Below are 23610 nucleotides of genomic sequence, written 5' to 3' on the forward strand. Positions count from 1 at the left end.
ACAAAGAGAGACACGATCCAACCACACAATGATCCCTAGGAGACGAGAGGCCTACGAAACAGGTAAAATGTCCCTGGAACAGGAAATGTTCACTTGTCACCAGGCCAATTGGTTACCACAAATAAGTTCTTTTTCCAAATAACACAAACAAGCAGGGTTTTCCTGCTTCATCCAAGAGGAGGGAGCAGCAGCAGGAGACCAGCTGTCTCGTGTGTAGTCCCAATGCCTGCTTCTAATAGCAAGACAAATCCTTGATGGAAAATGTACAAAGTAATTGAGCAGGCAAGGAATCGGAAGGAAATACCCAGGCCCCTTTCTTCCTGGTGACACACGTATGCCATCTTCTGAAGCTCAGAAACAAGCAGGAAAAGAGAGCAAAGGTGAAGATATATGTATTACTTCGGGTTTCTCATCCATCTAGGGGATTTTCTTTAATTGTTGGGTTTGATTTTAAATGAATGCCTGTACAACAGGAAATCAGCTCCAGTACAAAAAATAAAGTCATGTGGAATTTTTGAAAATTGCCATACGGTAGGATCCATATCTGAGTTGTTATAAAGGAAAAAGAATTCCTGCTTCTTAATTTAAAAATTATAAAGTATACATTTTAGCTTTGTTAACATTGCTCAGCCTAACGTTAAAATAGCAGGGGAAGTAGGTCATAGAGAAAGCGGCCCCGCCCCAGATGACACATGATAACGACCAGAGGAGAGGCAGGGGTCAAGCTCCCCTGTCACCTGGGGTGACTCTTTAAGGTAGACTTACTTGGGTGTGCCTGTGGGTTTCCAGTACCTGCAGAAGAGGTACTGTCCGTCTGCATTGACCAAGTGAGGGAGATCCTGGTAGGGAATGCTCTGCGGGGTCCGCCTGGGGGAACTTTCCTCTGGCATTCTGGAAGGGTCTTCAGATCCTAGAAGGAAAAGTGACATATTCCAAAGTCAGAAATATCTCAAGAACATGTATGGACAGGAGAGAAAAGCCTAGTTCAGAGTCAGTAACATTTTTTTAAAAGCAGTTTTAAAAACCCCTCCGTTTCAAAGGTTTAAAAAATACATATATTTCTTGCAAACCTCTCCAAGACTGAAAAATCCCATTTGTTCTTAAGAAAATGCTCACTTTATTTTTTAAGTACCTCATTACAGCTTTTCCCCCTTCCCATCTGTGTTTATTTTAAATCATTTCAGGAAACTTCATCTTAAAGACTATTTTAGCTGTAATCAAGTGGAAATTACAGTCAGCTCTATGGGTACAAAGACCCAGCTGCAAGAAGACCTATCTATCTTAAAATCTCCAAGGAACAGTTTCAAGTGGGCACAGTAATGAGGTGGATGATACTCAGATTATTCCTCCCATCTGAAATTCCAAGGATACATGACAAACCTGTTTCCATTATGTGCTGGCGTTTGCATTCCACAACCACGGCAGCCTGGAGAATCAGAAACAGGCAAACCGGGCTGTTCCCTCATCTGGGCGGCCCCAAGGCAGCATGAAGGCAGCTCGCGAGCCCTCTTCCCGCACCCAGACCCTGCCTTTCGTGCTGGGGCGCTCAGCCGGGAGCCTGCTTCCAGCTCCCACTGGCAGGCTCTCCGGGGCTCCCCTCCCTCCCCAGGGCGGGGAGCGGCGCTGCGAATCTCCACTACTAGTCATCACTTTTCCTAAACAAATCGCTGGAGGGGCTCGGAGAAGGGAGGGGCCCAGAAAACTGGGAAACTAGCTCGGCGCACACCGAGGCACCTCGCAGACGCACAAATGCGGGTGCCCGAGGCAAAGTCGCCCCCAAGGTTTCTCACAAACTTTGCTTCCTGCGCGTCTCCGACAGTACAGGACATGTAGCCCCGCAGCTGTCATCGGAAATGCCCCTGGGAAAACTGGGGGGCGCTTCGCCGGGTGTCTGCACCGGGGAAGGTGGGGACTAGAAAGATGGAGTTGATGGGGACAAGTTGGTTTGGGGGCTGGTGCGAGGGAGCAGGGAGGGCGCGCGCGCACACACACGCGCGCACACAAGGACACGCGCGCACACACACCATGCACACACACACGCACACATGGGTAGCGGGAGCCCACGCCGGGTGTTTCCGGGACCCCGATGCTGCTCCCCACCCCTGACGGCAGCACTGGCGGGCTGGGGCGGGGGCCGGGAGGCAGTTACCGGGGCCACGAGCGCCGCTGTCGCGTTCCCCGAGCGCCGCGGATCTTCGTTTGCGGCGGGCTAGGGCCGGGACGTGCTGCGCGCGACCGGCTTCGCGGCGACAGGGTGCGGCGTCTGCGCCGCCACTTTATCCCCGGGCCGGCTCGGCGGCGGGGGCGGCCCAAGGTGGGTGGGGACGCGCGGGACCCGGCGGGCGGCGGGCGGCGCGGGGAGGCGGCGCCCGGGGCCCACGTGTGCCCGGCCGGCAGGGAGGAGCGGGGGCGCCGCCCGCCGACCCAGCCACGCACTCCTCTCCTCCCCGCCTCGTGGACAGCCGCGCCCCGGGGTGGCCGCCCGGGGACTATCAGGGAGGCCTGAACTGAGCTGGGTTCATCGGAGCCTCAGCGCAGGAGGACACACCACATCCCCGGGCACATGCGCGCACACATACCCACAGGCACCGCACGTACACAGACAACGCGCGCAGGGCCGCACACACACCACACGTGCATACATGTGCACTCCCAAAGTCACTACACTGCATGCGGGGACATACAGACACACATCCCAGAGATACTACATGCATGCAGACACACACAGACCACACATGCATGTACACACACAACTCCAGCGACACAAAGACACCTGACATCCACAGAGACACACAAACTCACTTAGGATTCACACAGAAAGTAATGCAGAGACATAGGCACAGACAACCCACAGAGACACAGACGTGCACAGACATCTGCAGACTACACACCTGGCCCACACATATACACAGACACACTCACATCATACACACGCAATGGTGCACACACATCATACACACGCAGTTGTACACACACTCACACCTCATGCAGTCAGACACATACAATACTGGAGGGGGAGTTAGTCGGGCATGGTGGCACACGCCTGTAGTCCCAGCTACTCAGGAGAATTGCTTGAACCCGGGAGGCGGAGGTTGCAGTGAGCGGAGACCACAGCATTGCACTCCAGCCTGGGTGACAGAGTGAGACTCCATCTCGGGGGAAAAAAAATGTTGGAGGGGGCCCACATGACTCTCGGTAGTGTAAAACAGATGGTGTATGCCTACAAATGCCTTGTCCCTTCCTGGCAATCCCCAGCAACCCTCCCATGCCCAGCGGCTGTGACCCCCAGATAAAACCTCTGGTGCATCTCTGCAGGCCAGGGCACAGTCTGAGCTTTGTCCAGTATAACTAGCAACGTGGCCGTGGAGAGTATGGCCACGGGACTGAAACTGCAGACCACCTGGGTTGAACATTAGCTCTTCCGCTTGCTCTTTGAGTCTCAGTCTACCACCTTCAACCTGTGAGTGATATACCTATGCCCTAGTGAAGTGTCCCTGACTCACACTGACCTCAAGAGGCCTTCTTGTCTTTCCTCCTCTGCAAAAAATTCTACACCATAGCAGCGTTGAGAACTGTGTCTCAGCGTCACACTGTGTGTGTCCAGTGAGGCCCAGGTTGTTGTAGAGCCTGTGGTCTAACTTGAGAAATAAAACAACAGCCTTTGAGCAGTGGCTTGAGCTGTAGGCACTGCTGAGCGTGACTCACCCACTCTCTGGCCTCCGGCAGGCCACCACGCCTGGAGCAGAGGAGTGGCTAAGTGACTTCTGGTCGGGGCAGCTCTACAGAATCCATGCAAGAGAGGTTGAGGGGCAGCAGTCTCAGGGGCAAGAAGCTTAAAGCCGGACACGCTAAGTGCACTGGATTTCCGTGGGTTGTAATTCATTGAAAGGAAGGGTGGTCGGGGGTCTGATGGATGCTTTTATCAGGTCATTATTTCACATGTTTCTGGCTCTAACATTTCATGATTTAAAATACACAGCTTGAAAATTTGGAGGAGAGGCCGGGCTCAGTGGCTCACACCTGTAATCCCAGCGCTTTGGGAGGCCAGGCGGGTGGATCACCTGAAGTCAGGAGTTCGAGACCAGCCTGACCAACATGGTGAAACCCCATCTCTACTAAAAATACAAAAATTAGTTGGGTGTGGTAGCAGGCACCTGTAATCCCAGCTACTCAGGAGGCTGAGGCAGGAAAGCCACTTGAACCCAGGAGGCGGAGGTTGCAATGATTGCACTCCAGCCTGAGTGAAAAAGCAAGGCTCTGTCTCAAAAAAAAAGGGGGGGGTTTTGAGGAGAGCCTTAACTGAAGTTGTCAGAGGGATCTCTGTAGAAGTGACATTTGCAAACTTGAAGAGATCCCCCAAACTTGGTTATGGACAGAACTGAGACTGTGGTGTGTGGCCAGCCAACTGGGAATCTGGGACTTAAGAGACAGATCCTATTGTTCTGTATCTGGCTTTTTCTTGTAATTAAACTTATTCTGAGATAATTGTAGATTCTTATGCAGTTGTAACAAATAATACAGAGAGATGCTATGTGCCCTTTACTCAGTTTCCTGCCATGGCAACTTCTCACAAACCACAGTAAATATCACAACAGGATACTGACACTGATGCAGTATCTGTAGTCAAGCTACAGAACGTCTCCATTCCACAAAGTGGCACCCTTTTATAGCCACATCCACTTCCCTCTCATCCTCACTTCCCTAGAACCCCTGGCAACTACTATTTTGTTCTCCATTTCTAAAAATTTTGTCATTTCAAGGATATTTTATGAATAGAATCATAAAGTACATAACCTCTAGGATTCACCTTTTCATTCAGCGTAATTCCAGGTGGTTGGGTGTAGCAGCCCACAGTATGGAAGTACCACAGTGTGTCTAACAAGTCATCTGCTGAAGGATATCTGCGTTGTTTCCAGTTTTTGATGATTAAGAATAAAGCTGCTGTAGACCTCCATGTACAGGGTTTTGTGTGAACCTAAGTCTTCATTTCTCTGAGATGAGAGGAGGGCCCAGGAGTGCAATTGCTGAGCTGTATGGAAATTGTGAGTTTTTAAAGAGAATGCCAAAATGTTTTCCAGAGTGACTGTAGTATTTTACATTCCCACCAGCAGTGTAGGAGAGATCCAGTCTCTCAGCATTCATGTCAGCATGTAGTGTTGTCACCATTTTAAAAATTTTAGTCTTTCGTTTAAGTGTGTAGTGATGATATTTCACTGTGGTCTTTAATTTGCTTTTGCCTAATGGCTAGTGTTATTTCATGTGCTTATTTGCCATCTATATATCCCATTCAGTGAAATGTCTCTTCTTGTCTTTTGGCTATTTTCTTGCCCCCTTTCCCTGCTTTTTTTTTCTGAGACTGAGCCTCACTCTGTAGCCCAAGCTGAAGTGCAGTGGTGCCTTCTTGGTTCACTGCAACCTCCACCTCCCAGGCTCAAGCAATTCTCATGCCTCAGCCTCCCGAGTAGCTGGGACTACAGGTGCAGGCCCACCATACCTGGCTAATTTTTTGTATTTTAGTAGAGATGGGGTTTCATCATGTTGTCCAGGGTGGTCTCAAATTCCTGAGCTCAGGTGATCTCACTGCAACCTCAGCCTCCCAAAGTGCTGGAATTACAGGCATGAGCCACGGTGCCCATCATTTAGGCTATTTTCTTTCTTTCTTTCTTTTCTTTTCTTTTTTTTTTTTTTTTTTCTTTTTTATTGAGACAGGGTTTCACTCTGTCACCCAGTCTGGAGTGCAGTGGTACAATGTCCTCTCACTGCAGCCTTTTGGCTATTTTCTAATTGTTTGCTTGTTGATTTTTTACTGTTGAGTTTTGAGAGTTCTTGGTATAATCTAGACATTAGTCTACTAGATACTAGATATGTGATTTGCAAATATTTTCTTCCAGTCTTCTGTAACTTGTCTTTTAATCCTTTTAACAAGGTCTTTTGCAGAGTAAAAGTTTTCATTTTGATCAGAAACAATTTATCAATTTTTTGTTTTATGGATTATGCATTTGGTGTCAAGTCTAAGAACTCTGTGTAGTCCTACCTCAAGAGATTTTTTCCTGTTTTTCTCTAAAACTTATATAGATTTACATTTTATGCTTAAGTCTGTAATCTACTTTGAGTTACTTTTTGTCTGGAGTGTGAGATTTAGATCAAAGTTCATTTGTCTCTACATGTCCCATTGCTCCAGCACAGTTTGTTTGAAAGGCTGCCTTTCCTCCTTTGAATTGCTTTTGCACATTTGTAAAATTCAGCTGGCCTGCTTGTACAGGTCTATTTCTGGGTTCTCTATTTTGTTTCCTTGGTTTGTGTCTATTCCTCCACCAATACCACACAGTCTTGATTATTGAAGTTCTCTATAAATCTTGAAATTGAATAGGCTGGTTGCTCTCACTTTATTCTTCTTTTACAAGACTTTTTTTTTTTTTTTTTGGGAGAGAAGGAATCTCTCCATGTTGTCCAGGCTGGTCTTGAACTCCTGACCTTATGCTGCCCTCCTACTGTGACCTCCCAATGCACTGGGATTACAAGTATGAGCTACCACACTCAGTCTACAAGATTCTTTCAACTATTCTAGTTCCTTCACCTTTCAGTATAAATTTTAAAATAATCTTGTTTATATTCATTAAAAATCTTGCTGGGATTATGACAGGAATTTCATTAAACATGTATATTTTTCAAGAACTGACATTTTTACTATTAAGTCCTCTAATCCATGAACATGGGTATATATGTCCATTTATTTAGTTGTTCTTTGATTCCTTTCATAAATGTTGCATAGTTTTCAGCATATAAGTTCTATACACATTTGGTCAAATTTATACCTTTTTTAAAATAAGTAATTACAAATGTTAGGTATATTTAATTTCAGTTTCCACATGTTAATTTCTAGCATATAGAGATAAAATTGATTTTTGTATGTTGATCTTGTATCCTGTAATCTTGTTGAACTCATTTATTAAATATAGATATAGGCTTCTTTTTTTTTTCCTGTTGGCATCTATTGTCTTCCATAATCCAGGAGGGTTTGGGTTTTTGGTGTTTGGTTTTGTTTGTAGCTTACTTGGGGTTTTCTACATAGAACATCATTATATTTGAAGTGACTTTCTTATAGACAACATATACTTGTATCATTTTTAAAAATCCATTCTGCCAATGTCTGTCTTTTAGTTGGTATATTTAGACCATTTACCTTTAATGTAATTATCGTATTGTTATGTTTTAAGTCTGCCATTTTATTTTTATTTCTGTTCTCTCAATTTTTTTTCTCTGTTTTCTTTTTCTTTTCTTCTTCTGGGTTACTTGCACAGGAATTTTTTCTTGTTTTGTTTTGTTTGATTTGGTTTGGTTTTGAGATGGAGTCTTGCTCTGTCGCCCAGGCTGGAGTACGATGGTGCCATCTTGGCTCACTGCAACCTCTGCCTCCCGGGTTCAAGCAATTCTCATGTCTCAGCCTCCCAAGTCTGGCTAATTTTTATATTTTTAGTAGAGATGAGGTTTCACTATATTGGTCAGGCTGGTCTCGAACTCCTGACCTCAGGTGATCCACCCGCCTTGGCCTCCCAAAGTGTTGGGATTACAGGCGTGAGCCACCATGCCCAGCCTGTTTTGTTTTGTTTTGTTTTTGAGACAGGGTCTCACTCTGTTGCCCAGCCTGGAGTGCCATGATGTGATCACAGCTCACCGCAGCCCCAACTTTCTAGATTAAGTCATCCTCCCACCTCAGCCTCCTGAGTAGTTGGTACTACAGATGTGTACCACTGTGCCCAGCTAATTGTTTTTTTTTTTTTTTTTCTTGGCAAAGATAGGGTTTCACTATGTTGCCCTGGCTGTTCTCAAACTCCTAGGCTCTGAGCCTGCCTGCCTTGGCCTACCAAAGTGCTGGATAATTATAGGCATGAGCCACCAGGCCTGGCCAGGAACATTTTAAAATTCCAGTTTTATTTATTTAGACTGTGTTTGAGTGTATTTCTTTGTATAGACTTTTTATTGGTCGCTCTATGTACTGCATTTTATGTATCACATCTTACTGATGTCACTGTACTAGTTCTAATGCAATATAAAAACCTAACATCTTATGTCCCTTTACTCTGCACCATTTATACTCTAATTGCCTTAACTATTTTCTCTACAAACTCTGAGAATCACATCAGATAGTATTAAAATTTTTGCTTCAACCATCAAATATAATTTAGAAAAGAGGAGAATAAAAGTCTATTATATTTGCCCATAGTTTTGTTCACTGTGTTCTTTCTTCCTGACAGTACAAGTTTTCTTCTTTTATCATTTCTTTTCAGTTTAGATAAATTCCTTTAGCCATTCTTTGAGGATGGGTCTGCTGGCAAAAATTTTCTTAGTTTTGCTTTGTCTGAAAATATCTTGATTCCCCTTCATTCCTGAAGCATATTTTCACTAGATAAAGAATTCTGGTTTAAAAATTATTTTCTTTCAGCATTTGAAAAATATTGTGCCACTACATTCTGGCCTTAATGCTATCTGATAAGATATCCATTGTCATTCAAATTTTTTTTTCCTTATAGGAAACATGCAATTTATCTTTCTCTGTTGTCGAGATTTTTTTCTTCATCTTTAGTTTTCAGAAGCTTGACTATGATATTTCTTGCTATGGGTTTCTTTGGGTATATTTTATTTGGAATTCATTCAGCTTTTTTATTTATAGTTTTTTTGTTTTTTTTGTTTTTTTTTTGGTCTCCTGACAAATTTGAGACACTTTCAGCCATTACTTATTTGAGCACTTTTTCAGCCTCACCTTCTTTTCTCTTCTCTTTTTGGGACTCTGATGACATGAATGTTTGAGCTTTTCTTATCGTTCCGTAGATCCCTGAGGGCTCTGTTCATTTTGGGGTTTTTTTGTGTTTTTTTTTTTTAATCCTGTTTTATCTCTGTTATTCAGATGAGTCATTTCTATTATCTTATGTTCCAGCTTATTGAACTGTCCCCTGTATTTCACTTTTGAGCCCATCCATTGAGCTTTTTATTTCAGTTATTGTGTTTTTCAACTCGAAAATTTCCATTTGGTTCTTTATATCTTCTATTTATTTGCTAAGAATTTCTATCCCTTTGCCGAGACTTTTTATTTTTCGTTTGTTTCAGGCATGTTTATAATTGCCTATTGGAGCACTTTTATTCTGGCTGCTTTAAAAATCTGTTTGTTTGTTTTTCTGTTGGCATCTATTGTCTTCTCTAATCCAGTGTTAGATCTTTCTGGTTCTTGATAAGATAAATGATATTCTATTGAAACTTGGTCATTTTTGTATTATGTCACCAAACTCTGGATCTTATTTAAACCTTTTGTTTTACCTGTTTTTCTCTAGAGTCAGAGATGTGTGAGGCAAAACAAAAAACCCAAGGAACTCACCATTATGTTGTTCCTCAGGTCCTGAGGTCCACAGCAGGTTTGGCTTTTATCTCTACCTTTCAGCATCCTCTTACATTGGTTTTATACATAATGTCCAGGGTTTTTAGTCATATTTAGTGGGAAAAGTAGGGAAAAGCACATCTACTCCACCTTTGCAGATGTAGAAGTCTTGTATCTGGCTTTTTACTTCAGTAGGGAAATCAGTGGGCCACCAGGCCCCTACTTGCCCATGTGTCCACCTAGATCTGTAGGGCAGGATTATTCTAGATGCAGTGATCTCCAAGACAAGTGCTGGTTGTCAGGCTCTGCTACTGGGATGAAAATGTAAGGGTTGCAATTCAAGTAAAGGTGGCATCTTTCTGCCCCCACAAGTTGATATGATTTGGATCTGTGTCTCCGCCAAATCTCATTTTGAACTGTAATCCCCAATGTTGAAGGTGGGGCCTGGTGGGAGGTGAATGCATCATGAGGGTGGATTTCTCATGAATGGTTTAGTGCCATTCCCCCTTGGTATTGTCTTGCTGATAGTGAGTGAGTTCTCGTGAGATCTGGTTGTTTAAAAGTGTGTAGCACCTTTCCCTCTCTCTTGTTTCTACTCTGGCCGTGTAGGGCGTGCCTGCTTTCCCCTCACAATCTGCCATGATTGAAAGTTTCCTGAGGCCTCCTGGAAGCAGAAGCCACTGTGCTTCCTGTATAGCCTGCAGAATCATGACCCAATTAAACCTCTTTTCTTTATAAATTACCCAGTCTCAGGTATTTCTTTATAGCAGCATGAGAATGGGCTAAAACACAAATGTTCTTGTGTGACCTTCAGAGATGCTCTCAGGTTTGAGGGGAGTGGAACACACTGGAAATATCTGTGAAAAGAAAAGGAGAAAGAGCAAGCCAGGAGACAGTAAGAAGACCAAGAGTTTCTCTTATTAGCAGTTTTAATATATGTGAATATTGCACAAGAATTTGGGTGGTTGTATACTTCAATTATAAACCACTTCTAATGGGAAAGGAGTGGAGGTTGGGAATGAAAATGGTACCGAAAGTGAATGATAGAGAAAAAGCAAGACGGTACCATCAAACTTAAGGGAAAATAAAGTTGGGCAAAAATACATAAGCTTCAGAAGCAAGCTCCACTGACTAGTGGTGCTACTTCCTGGTGAGTTACTATACTTTGCTAAGCCTGCCTCCTCACCTGAAACAGGGGAATGTGGATAGGAATACCCTCTCTAGGGCCTTGGCCAACAAGTACTGAACATGTCTAGGGAGAAATCAACACGGTGCTTGGTGGCTAGTCAGCTTGCATTAAGTCAAGGGTGGCAGCTTGGGGGCCTTCACGTTAAGTCTGACCCACTAAAAATTATTTCTATATCTGAAATGATTTTTTAAACGTGGGTTTTAAAAATTGGTGATTTCGGCTGCGTGCAGTGGCTCAAGACTGTAATCTCAGCACTTTGGGAGGCCGAGACGGGCGGATCACCAGGTCAGGAGATTGAGACCATCCTGGCTAACACGGTGAAACCCCATCTCTACTAAAAAATACAAAAAAACTAGCCAGGCGAGCTGGCGGGCGCCTGTAGTCCCAGCTACTTGGGAGGCTGAGGCAGGAGAATGGCAGAAACCCGGGAGGCGGAGCTTGCAGTGAGCCGAGATCCGGCCACTGCACTTCAGCCTGGGCGACAGAGCGAGACTCTGTCTCAAAAAAAAAAAAAAAAAAAAAAAAAATTTGTGATTTCACATGCAAATCCAGATTCCTAGCTTTTCTCAAAGAGCTGAAGGATATGGTTACACTGGTCTGTTAGTGTTGGATGATGGGTTGAGCATGAGTTGCCTGCAGGGGCAGCTGGATTTGAGGATCTGGAGCTGAAGAAGAAGGTCAGACTGGAGACAGAGATGTGGGCGTGGGCCGGAAATGGTCCTTGCGGCTGTGGGGGAGAGTGTGCTGACCCAGGAGAGTGGGCAGGTAGAGGTGTGACCTGGCAGCCTGCATACTGCACCTGGTCAGCAGGAGATTTGGCCTGCACAGTGCTTTATTGATATTTGGTTGAATTAGTAGCCAATTTCTGAAAATCAGGGCATTTCACATAGCAACGCTGGTTGTGTAAAAGGCCAAAGGTCTGGCAACATGGGGTTCCATCTGGGTTGGCAGCGGCCTGCACTGCGGCTGGGGGGAGGCTGCCCCCTGCAGGCGGTGCATGCATCTGTCTATTGGCCCACTGCTCTGCCTGGCCCACCTCCAAAAAAGCTAACTCTCAGATTTCTGGTTTATTTTACTGGGTGGAGCTTTTCTGATTTGTGAAACATGAAGAAAGAAGGGGAGGTTTTGACGGTGATAAGCAGAGGCGTGATGTCCAATTCATTCTAGGCTTTCTGAGTTCTCCATGACAGCTGAGTGGAGGGGCCTGATTGCCAATGGAAGATGGAGCAGGATGCTCAAGATGGAGATGAAGGTTTGGAAGCCATCGGCCATTTATTATCACTGAAATCATGGGAATGAATTCAACTGCCCAGGGGATGTAGACTGGAAGGATAAGCAGGCCTAGGAGAGATCATCGTGAGGAGGAGGAGAGTTTGCAAAGGTGATGGAGACAGAGGTGGATGATCCAGAAGGTGTGACTGCAGAGAATCCAAAATTGCAGCATGTTCCAAGAAGAAGATGTGGCCAAAAGAGTCTAATAACTCCCAGCAGTCAAGCAAAGGACAAACTGAGAAATGTGCAATCGACTTAATGACAAGGTAATTTTTGACCCTGGAGAGAACCCGGTTCATGGATTAATCAGGGTAGAGGCCAGCTTGTGCTGATGTATGAAGTGAGTGGACAATAAGTGGAGACAGCAAGTGTAGATAACCCTTTCAAGATATCTTCTGTGGAGTAGAGGCAAGAATGCAGTGGCAAGGACTATGGACATTCGAGGCAGACAGCCTGGGTTCAAATACCAGCTCTGGTAATGTTTAACTACATGATCTTGGGCATGTCACTTACCCTCTTTATATCTCTATGAAACAAGGGGAATTAAGATTATTGTCTATTTCATGGGACTGAATGGAATAATGCTGGTCAAGTACTTAGCACAACGCCTGGCACATGGTAAGAAGAGTGCAATAAAATTTTGTAGCTATTAACTTAAGGTGATAGATGCACATGTTAAAAATTCAAATGAGAACCAAAATGTTAACAGTGAATTGTGAGTCTCCATCCCATCCCTGTGCCTTGGTTCCTGTCCCAGGTTCTGTGTGGCCTACCAGAGATCCTCCGAGGTTTGAGGAGAGTGGGACTTCACTGGAAATACCTGTGAAGAGAAAGGGAGAAAGAGCAAGCCAGGAGACAGTAAGATGCAAAAGCATCAGGGGAATGAAAGTAACTGGCTTCCTGGAGACTCCAGTAGCCAGGCTGCTTAAAGAGGCAAGACATGAACTGGAGAGAGCTTGAGAAACATCTCCTCAGCAGGGGTGGAGATTTGTTGCATCAGTGGCCCCAGTAAATGGCCTGCTTGTTCCCATGCTCTTTGCACTGACTTGGAAGCTCTTCCCATCAAGAAGTGAAGTCTAGTTCCCATGCCTTGAACCTGCATTGGCCTTGACTTGTTCTGGCCAACAGGGTGTGGTGGAAATGACACTGTGCCGGTTCTTGATGTAAGGCATCAAGAAGCCTTACATGTCAGTCTTTCTTCACTCACCCCAACCCTTTCCTTTGTCATGTAAACCAGCCTGGGCTAGCTTGATGGAGTGATGAGGCCCATGGAGGAAGCCAAGGCTTTCCATCAGACAAGCAACCAATCCCCAGAAGCAGATCTGCCCTCATGACCTGCGACTGCCCACAGATGCATAAGGGTGCCCAGCAGAGACCAAAAGAACCACCCGGCTGAGCCCAGCCCATGTTGCTGCCCCACAGAATCATGAGATAAATAAAAAATCATGAGATAAATATTGTTTTAAGCTGCTAAGTGTTGGGGTGACTTGTTATGCTGCAGTTGCTAGCTGGTGCAGCAGGTTGTGCATTGCATTTGCCATCTCACACATTACGGTTATCCCATCTCTACAATCACTGTGGGACCTGGGAGGTGGAATTCAACAGTTCTAAATCGAAAGATGTTTAAAATTACTGAAAATTTGGATAGAAGAAAAGAAAGGAAAGAAGAAGCACTTTGTATGATATATAATATCTTGCAGAAGAAAGTTTACATGTGACAGACAGAACAATCAAATTAATAAAATAGGATGTACTCAGTGCTATAACTAGAGATCATAAATGTTCTTAATGTTGATATGGCAGGGTTTATTGACTCCATTATTCTACCCTGTTGAAGTGTGTAGGAAAATTTTCCCCAAATCATTTCTACCTTGGCACCCTTTAGCAATTTTTCCATGAATACTTTAGTTCTTCCTGCATAAATTCTTTCTGCATAGGAGATTTGGGGCCATTAATGAGCATGGTTGAGAAAGGAACTATAGTCATTAGCGGCCCCCAAACTGCTAGGTATTAAATGTGAACATAAATTCTTAAACAATGTGTGTGGGTGCAGAAAAGCTCATTTTCTCCCGTTGAATGCTCCTGAGAGTTGACTTGGCCATCAATTTCTTCTTCCATGAGGACAGAAGGAAGGGCAGGTGTGGCACTCTCCTGCCTTTCTTAGACCACTAAAGGTCATATGGGAAAAACCAAACAGAACATTTTGAATATTTTTAGTGTAGTTCCTGCAAAAATTGCATCAATGGGAATCAAAATAGGGAAGTAAATTAACAGGTGCCCATGCCAATGATGCCCCTATCATCCTATGGGGTCAGCACTAGCATGAATTTTACAGCTGAGGAACAGCAAAGAAGTTTCTTCGCTTGCCCAATGCCCTATGAGGAAATAGCAGAACCAGTCTGTGAACCTGATCCATCCATCTCTCATGCTTTCTCCATTGTAGGGCGACCTTATTGTGTGGGAAGTGTTCATTTTCTATTTAAAGGAATCTTTCATAATAAAAGAAGTTTAAAACACGGGTTGAGTTAAAGAAAGGTATTACCTAAATACCTTGTGGGTCATAGATATGGCAAAGCCATCATGTAAGCCATCATGTAAGTAGCGTTGCCTTCCCAAGGCTGGAGACACACAGGGAGGAGTCCAGGAGGGAGAGCTGGGTGTGGCCCCCACTCTGCCTGTGACCTGCCCACAGCTCCTTCTGGCTGAGGCGCCCTCCACACCAGCATGATTTTTCACTTCTGGGCTTCACCTTCCTGGGGGTCAAGATAAAGCTTGACCCAGATGGTCTCCAAGGGTCCTCCCAGCTCTTAGAAACAGTCATGCTGTGAGCAGCTATTTTTGCTCTGTATTTAAGCACAAGGGCCAGGCCTATTGGGAAAGGCCATTAAGTACAATCAAATCTACCAAGATGAAAATATAGGTTCCCACCCACATGCCACCTTCTTTAAATGCATTTGGCAAGTCCAGAATGTCAGCAATTAGTAACCGGGCCCAAGCACTGTAATGAGATTTGGACTCACCAGTGAAGGAGAAATTCTTCCCCTGGCTAATCTGGTTAGTGAAGCAGTTCAAAGTTGCACACACTGAAAAATGTTTCACTAAGGTCATTATAAGTACAAATGAAATAGCCTCTGCTCACAAATAAAAGTGGTGGGTCACACATGTGTATCTTTCTACATTATTTTTTGAAAAAAAAAGTTTTTTTAGACTTCTTTTGAAATAGATGCCCTTGACCTCATACTAAAGTTTCACCTTCAGAGGCAAATGAGGTGGTGGTTATGTTTAGGTGGGGAAAGTCCGGTGAAGGGTTGTGTAACTGCAGAGACTGCTACATATGTATAGATATTTCCAGATAATTTAGGCAAGGTTGTTGGGGAGGGAAGGAAACTACACAGCCTTTCTAAACAACAGCATTTGTGTGTGTATGGTCTGTTTTTTAATTGACTACTCTGAGTCAGAGAAGCTACACGGTGTGTGCTGGTTAAGGATACTGACCCTGGGGGCTGAACTAGTTCTTGGACTTACAAGTTCTGTGGCCTTGAGCAAGTTGCTTAATCTTTTTGCACCTCCATTTCCTCATCAGTAAAATGGAGGTAATAAGAGTATATAATTCACAGAATTACCATGAAGGTTAAATGAATGAACATATTAAAGTGCTTACAGCAATACTTGCCATATAGTAAATGCTTTATGTGTGAACTCTATTCTTACTTGTGAAACAGCGTCACTTCTCCCCCTAAACTGCTTTGGAAACACCATGTACCTGATAACATGTGTCTTACAAAGCCAAGCTACCTTAAGCAATGCTAAGTGCACATTCCCTTGTATGTTAAAGCAAAACTGGAAAGGCTTGGGGGGAACGTTATAGCTGGAAGGTGTCTGGGACATCATCCAGCCTAAAAGTGTCATTTTGTAGATGAAGTAATTGGGACAAGAGAGGTGAGGTGACTTGTCCAGAGCTATGGAACAAGTTGTAACCTGGCGGCCAAATCCAGATTAGAACAAAGGTACTATTTACATCACCTCCTTTCATTCCCAATGGATTCTTAGTGTTTCAGGTATGAAAAGAACTTAGAAACCAGGAATTAGGATGCTTGGGATTTCTCACTCACACTCTGCCACAGGCCTCTCTCCTAGCCTTCAAATCTGTAGCAGGTCTATGTGAACATTTGTTTTCTTTGGTTTTGAAACACTGGGCAACGCTCTCTCTCTTCTTAACCACAGTTGTACTTCCTTTTAGGGAACTCTACATCGCTTCGTGTTCCTGGTTCAACTGTCGATCAAAGTGTCTCTCCCAGCCTAGGGCTGGCCCAGGGCCTGAGAAGGCCGACAGGACTCCCTCTCACATGGACTGCTGAGCAGAGCACTGTGACCTGAGGGCACAAGCAGAGCTCCCCCATTCTAATGTGTGTGCCAGCTGAGGTGGCCAGGTGCTCCTGCTGAGGGAGCCTTGCTGCATGTCTTAAGCCCTGCGCTATTGTTTCTGAGCCTGGTCTTGCAGTCTTCTTTACTCTATGAGCTACACAAAAGGCCTACAATAAAGTCTCTTTTGGCTTAAGATAGCCAGCTTTGATTTTGTCCCTTAACCTATTGACTTAGCCGTTGTGAAAGCTCCTGGCAGGTAGAAAGATGGCGGGAGGCAGTGGAGAATGTTAGTAGAGGGGCCTGCTGAAGAGAGGGGCCTGTCTGGGAGAAGAGAAGGCCTGAGCTGTGAGTTGAATAAAACTAAGGGATCTTTTTGGACCAGCAAAACCAAGGCTCAGCAGCAGGAAGAAGGGGAAATAGGGATTCTATCAAGCCAAGCAGTTGGCACATTGAAGTCCCTAAGGGGGGAAGGGATGTCAAGGAAACAGGACAAGATGTTGCCCTGTACTTGAGGATTTGGAAACTGAAAAATGAGAAACTGAAAAAGAAAAACATCCAAGGACTCAGTAGGGGCTCCACCAATGGTCAGAGCGGAACAATGCTTTAAGGCACCCCTTAAAAGTGAAACAAAAATTGTTTCCAGGACAGTCTGGACAGTAGAAGTCAGTATTAATTTACCGTTTCCTTCATTCATTCAGCTTCCATGCATCTGCTAAGCACCTGCCATAGGCTGGACATCGAGCTAGATGCTAGGTACCGAGATCACACCACTGTCCCTCCCCTGACATTATTTGCCATCCAACAAGGAAGAGGGATGAGAAGGCAAAATCATCACAGCCAGAGAGGCAGGTTAGTGGGTGTGGAGGGGACACAAAGGTAAAGCAATGGTTCCCAAAGGAAGCCAAGTGGTGGGAGCATCCAGCTCCAACAGCAGGAGGAGGGCTATGAGGACTCCAGGAGAGCTGCCTGTATGTGCGCAGCAGCGTCACTTTCCTTTAACTCTGGCTCTTGTCTTATTCTGGGCTTTAGTGTCAGGGAAAGGAGCACAGGGGGCCAAGTTTGGCTTTGCTCTGGTTCCCAACAGCTTGCAGGGTTGACAGCCAGGGCCCCCAGGGATATGTGCAAAACTCTACTACCAGACTGTGGGCCCCAGACCAGCAGCATAGACCTCTCCTAGGAGCTTGTTAGAGATACAGAATTCAGGCCGCATCCAAGACCCACTATATCACAGTCTGCATTTTAACAAGGTTCCAGGTGACCTGTAAACAGGTTAACATTTGAGATCATCAGTGTGATGATTGATGCTAGCAAAAAAGCACTTCACTAGTTAAACCCTTAGTGAAGTACTAAGATATTCATTTAAGGGTAGGTTATTTGGAAGGACTAAGGTCAGGAACTGGGAGCAGTGGTGCAGGGGTTGGGGAAGGCGAAAAGACTGAGTAGGACAGATTCCTTTGGGTTGGATACACCACAGGGCTACCTGACAAAATACAGAATGCTCAGTTAAATGTGAATTTCAAATATGCAATCAATAACCTTTTAGTATAAGTATGTCCCAAATGTTGCATAGGGCATACTTATAATATTATTATTATTTTGAGACAGAATCTTGCTCTGTTGCCCAGGCTATGGTGCAGTGGTGTGATGTCGACTCACTGCAGCCTCAACCTCCTGTGTCCCAGCCTTTCTCCTGCCTCAGTCTCCCAAGTAGCTGGGATTACGGGCATGTGCCACCATGCCTGGCTAATTCTGTATTTTTTAGCAGAGGTGGGGTGTTGCCATGTTGGCTAGGCTGATCTCAAACTCCTGACCTCAGGTGATCTGCCCACCGCAGCCTCCTAAAGTGCTGGGATTACAGGCATGAGCCTGTAATTTAAGTTAGTTTATAAATTTTAAACAATCCCAATAAAAATAGCAACAAGCTCCTTTGTGGAGCTAGATAATTGATACTAAAGCTCTTATTTTAAAAATACAAGAAGAGCCTTTAATGTTTGGTAGGCAAGAATGCCTTACCAGACGTGAAAGCATACATTTTAAATAGTGTGCTACTGGCACATAAATAAACAAACAGACCAGTGAAAAAGAATAGAAAGTCTAAAAATAGACCCACACTCATATAGAAATTTAGTATTTCATGAAGGTGACATCTCAAATCAACTGAGTCAAAGTTAGATTTTTAAACAAATAACTCCAGACAACTGGCAAGTTTTTTGGAAAAAGATCTTTGGAAAAAGGTCCACACTTCATATCTTCCTACCACATGAGCGAATTCCAAATGGATCAGAGATCTAGATATAAAAAAGGAAACCAGGCTGGGCATGGTGGCTCACGCCTATAATCCCAGCACCTTGGGAGGCCACAGCAGGAGAAATGCTTGAGGCCAGGAGTTTGAGACCAGCCTGGGCATCATAACAAGACAAAAAACATTTAAAAATTAGCTGGGTGTGGTGGTGTGCACCTGTAGTCTTAGCTACTGAGGAGGCTGAGGCAGGAGGATTGCTCGAGCCCAGGAGTTTGAGGCTGCAGTGAGCTCTTATCTCACCTCTGTACTCTAGCCTGGGTGACAGAGCAAGACCCTGTCCCTTTTTTTTTTTTTTTTGAGATGGAGTCTCGCTCTGTTGCCCAGGCTGGAGTGCAACGGTGCGATCTTGGCTCACCGCAACCTCCGCCTCCCAGGTTCAAGCAATTCTCCTGCCTCAGCCTCCCCAGTAGCTGGGATTACAGGTGCCCACCACCACACCTGGCTAATTTTTTGTATTTTTAGTAGAGACACGGTTTCACCATGTTCACCAGGCTAGTCTTGAACTCCTGATCTCAAGTGATCCGTCTGCCTCTGCCTCCCAAAGTGCTGGTATTATAGGCGCAAACACCGTGCCCTGCCAACCCTGTCTCTTAAAAAAAAAGAAGAAAAGAAAAGGAAACCATGCAACTACTAGAAAACCATAACAAATAACTCTCTAGTCTCTCTAGACTCTCAGATGCTGGGATTTAAATAATTCTTGGCAAAGCAACTTAAGGCAGAGTGTCCCCCTAAGAACAAATCCATTCTTTATGGTTTTCAAACCACCCCTTGCTCACTTAGCTGTGCAGCATGGAACAAAACCATGATTTCCATGACATATTAAAGCCATATTTGTGGCAGGGATTGCCAAGGTTCTTCCTTATGGCCGTTCTGCTAGACTACAATTTCCAGACACCTTTGCAGCCTCTTGGGCTTGTGAGGCTGAGTTCTGGCCAGTGGAGCATGGAGGGAAGTGCTATGTACTGCCACCAGGCCTGACCTAGAAAACCTCTCTCTCTCTGTTGTCCCTTGTCTACCAACCAGATGAAGAGTGGAGGATTCCTAGATGGTGTGGAGCCTCACAATGGAAAGAGCCTGGGTCCCTGAGTGACTACATGGAGCAGAGTAACTCCTACCACCGCCACCAATTTGCATTGGTCTGTGAAGCAAATAAGAGATAACCTCCTAGTTGTGTTAAGCCGAGATTTGGGTTTGTCTGTGACGGTTGCTAGCGTTCTCTGCCCTGACTAATATAATATGGTATTTGAACTGTTGCTACTGCAGCAGAAAACTCTTTCAATCCTTCGGAATCTTTTAGTTCTCTTTTGCCTCAGTATATCATGTGATATGTCAATGCAAGAACATGCAAATTTTCAGCCGAATAGAGAGATGCATACCAACCCACATCTAGGCTACTGCCTGACAGTGCTGGAAGGACCATAAGAAGAGAGGGCCGGGAGGACCTGGACATGTGACAAAGAACAAAATGCTGGAAAAGACAAAACTCTGGCATCAAAAGCAGTTCACAAAGACCAAGTTCAAAAATGTTGGAAACAACATGTAGTTCTACCTCTAAGTTAAAGCTCTCTATGTTTATTGGGAGATGAAACCAAAACCTTGGGAGCATTGTGACAGGTGTGAAAATGCTACTATATTGAAATAGTGCAACCAAGTCACATTATGAAGAGATTGGGCAGCCTCGATGGGAAGGGAGCCAATTACTCAGGCAAAACTGGTATAGAGGGTAGTAACATTTATAATTAGTTTCTCTTCTTTAATGGCCAGGCACGGTGGCTCACGCCTGTAATCCCAGCACTTTGGGATGCCAAGGTAGGCGGATCACCTGAGGTCGGGAGTTGGAGACCAGCCTGACCAACATAGAGAAACCCCCTATCTGCTAAAAATGCAAAATTAGCCAGGCATGGTGGCACATGCCTGTAATCCCAACTACTCGGGTGGCTGGGGCAGGAGAATTGCTTGAACCCTGGAGGTGGAGGCTGTGGTGAGCCGAGATCACACCATTGTACTTCAGCCTGGGCAACAAGAGTCAAAGTCTGTCTCAAAAAAAAAAAAAAAAATTCCCTTCTTCCCTCCCTCCCTCCCTTCCTCCCTCCCTTCCTTCCTTCCCTCCTTCCCTCCCTCCCTCCCCCTCACTTCTTTCTTTCTTTTTTTTGAGAGATCCTTGCTCTGTCACCCAGGCTAGAGTGCAATGGTGCGATCTTGGCTCACTGCAACCTCCACCTCCCGAGTTCAAGCGATTCTCCTGCCTCAGCCTCTTGAGGAGCTGGGATTACAGGCGCCCACCACCACGCCTGGCTAATTTTTTGTATTTTTAGTAGAGACATGGTTTCGCCATGCTGGTCAGGCTGCGATCTCCTGACCTCGTGATCTGCCTGCTTCAGCCTCCCAAAGTGCTGGCATTACAGGCGTGAGTCACTGCTCCTGGCCTACTTATATACATCTTTATTATGTACTATATCTGTATTTACTGGCTTGCTTATTGTTTAGGATGGCACTGTCTGATGTGGTAACCTCTAGCCATTCATGGCTATGAGCACGTGAAGTATGACTTGTTTCAAATGAGATGTGCTGTGTCAAATACACACTGGATTTTGAAGACTTAGTCTACAATAAGAATGTAAAATATCTTAATCATTTTCATATTGATTATATGTTTATTGGGAGATGAAAACCAATAAACCACCCCTTGTTGAAATGAGAATGTTCTGGATATATTGGGTTAACCACAATGTATCATTAATATTAATTTTGTTTGTTTCTTTTTACTTTGTTAGTGTGTCTACTAGAATTTTTGTTGTTGTTTTTTGAGACAGAGTCTTGCTCTGTCACCCATGGTGGAGTGCAGTGACACAATCACAGCTCACTGCAGCATGGACCTCCCATGCTCAAGCGGTCTTCCCACCTCCATCTCCCAAGTAGCTGGGACTATAGGCACATGCCACCACACCTGGCTAATTTTTAATTTTGTAGAGATGGGGTTTTGTTATGCTGTCCAGGCCTACTAGAAAATTTTAGAACGCCATGTGGCTTGCATTTGTGATTCCCACTCTATTTCCACTGGACAGTGCTGATGTAGGATGGATGGTCCTAGAGAACAGGGATCCTGTCTGTCTTGTCCTCAGCATCTAGAAGAGCACCAGGTGCAGAGTAGAAGTTTAATAAGTATCTGTTGAATGGGACTCTGTGTCTGTTGAAAACTTGGCAGTATGCAGTCTCTCTCCTCTTCTCTCTCTCTCTCCCCTTATGTAACAATTGTATCATCGTATCAATGATATCCTTGTCCCCTGATATCACTGTTACATAAGAAACTGACAGCCTTCCTTGTCTGCTTACTTAAGACTGTCCTGATTTAGTCCCTTTTGAATAGAAAAACATATTTTTGTCACTATCTTCTGAAAATAACCTTAATTTTTTGTTTTTTAGATGGAGTCTTGTTCTGTCACCCAGGCTGCAGTGCAGTGGCGTGATCTCAGTTCACTGCAACCTCCGCCTCCTGGGTTCAAGCAGTTCTCTGCCTCAGCCTACCGAGTAGCTGGGATTACAGGCACCCGCCACCATGCCTGGCTAATTTTTGTACTTTTAATAGAGACAGGGTTTCACCATCTTGGCCAGGCTGGTCTTGAACTCCTGATCTTGTGATCCACCCACCTTGGCCTCCCAAAGTGCTGAGATTGCAGGCGCGAGCCACTGCGCCCAGCCAATCTTAATTTTTGTCCAAAGTAGTTAAGGCGTTTAAAATGATCCATGTTATGGACAAATTGGTTAATCTAATTAACCTGAGGGAGTGCTTGAAAGCAATCAGGGAAACAAAACAAAAATCACGAACCATAAGGGGAGACAGCGTGTGTTGGTGGCAAGAGCAGAGGCCTGGGGATCAGCCTGGTGCCACATGCTTAACAGAGGGAAGGAGGAGGAGTGAAGACAGCAGGGCGACAAGCACTCAAAACAAGCCTCTGCTTTTCTAGTAGCCCAGGTATGGCCCACTTGAGTGATCACCTGAGGCAGCAAATGCATCTACACAAGAAGACACAATCATACATTCACTCCACAGATCCATCGAGTGCCTCCCACGTGCCAGGTGTTGGGGATACAGCGAGAATTAACAGGGGCCCACTCTCACTGAAGCTTACATATTAGCTCAAGGAGACAGCAAATAAGCAAAAAAGCACATAAATGGATCATATAGGCATTCTATAGTTTAGTAGTGTATGCCCAGAGGAGGGAATCCGTGTTCTCAGTTAATTTTTAAAATCCTCAGTTTGAGGGATGAGCTGGACAGTGGAATTTTTTCTGAGAATAATATCAGAATTTTTACAAATTAAGGATATTTAAGATAAACCTCTATAAAAATAAAATCCATGCTCGACATGAGAACAGAGAGGCCTTCTACAGGAGTGTTTAAAATGGGGCAGATTCAGTCTCAGAGGGTTTCCAGATGAGTTCCGAGACACATCCAGCAGCGTGCCATGGGCATGGAAGGGTTCTAAGACTTGCACACAAGTTGTGTCAAAACCTAGAAAATGCTAGAATTCTATTTCTAGACAGGGACAATTAATTTTGAATAACAATATTAGTGTAATTACAAAATTAGTATAAAATGCACTTGCAGACTTGCTGGAGTTGGTGTGATATCTGACACAGAATCAAAGCAAAGCATGACACTCACTGGATCAGAACACTCTAGCCTCAGAAGCCCTTGAACTCTCCAGTGTTCCAGGGCAGGAAACAGTGTTCATCTCTTTGTTAGCTGTGAGCACGCCTGAGCATTTTCTGGAAACTGCTAGTACTGCAGTCCAGATTGCCTGCTCTGAGCTGACACGAGACAGAGAGAGACTGAGAAAAGGCTTTGATTTAAAATCCTGCAGTTGCTGCAATACCAGGGCGGGTGAGTCTATGGCAGGATTGTTTTGTTAAGGAGACCTGACAAATCTACAAAACAGGTTTTCATGCAATGTATGATGAATCTCCTGGCTTATATATTATGTAATAGTAGATTTGTGCTCATTGAGTTTCTGTAGGAGGAATAGGTGTGCTATTCACAAGTATTGTCTTAGCAAAGAAGGAAACACTTTTTAAAAGAATGAGGATCTGTATGGGTACACATGTAATTAT

The 23610-nt window shown here is 44.6% G+C and overlaps 1 protein-coding gene across 10 annotated transcripts in view; it reads right to left on the minus strand.

The window, feature by feature from the left end:
- Positions 1-2344, minus strand: part of MGLL (monoglyceride lipase) — a 142207-nt gene extending 139863 nt beyond the window's left edge. For 4 of the 10 annotated variants that reach the window (XM_023215549.2, XM_023215578.2, XM_023215598.1 and 1 more), the window contains exons 1-2: positions 1381-1753; positions 766-910 (exon numbers count right to left, since the gene is read on the minus strand). In XM_023215549.2, the coding sequence (XP_023071317.1) occupies positions 766-910; positions 1381-1390 (155 nt within the window). In that variant the 5' untranslated portion in view covers positions 1391-1753. Of the gene's footprint in view, positions 1-765; positions 911-1380 lie in introns of all 10 variants that reach the window. The other 6 variants (XM_023215537.2, XM_023215541.3, XM_023215608.3 and 3 more) reach the window with 6 other exon arrangements.
- Positions 2345-23610: the final 21266 nt, after the last annotated feature.

The sequence above is a fragment of the Piliocolobus tephrosceles genome, chromosome 2, assembly GCF_002776525.5.
Source record: "Piliocolobus tephrosceles isolate RC106 chromosome 2, ASM277652v3, whole genome shotgun sequence".
NCBI lineage: Eukaryota > Metazoa > Chordata > Mammalia > Primates > Cercopithecidae > Piliocolobus > Piliocolobus tephrosceles.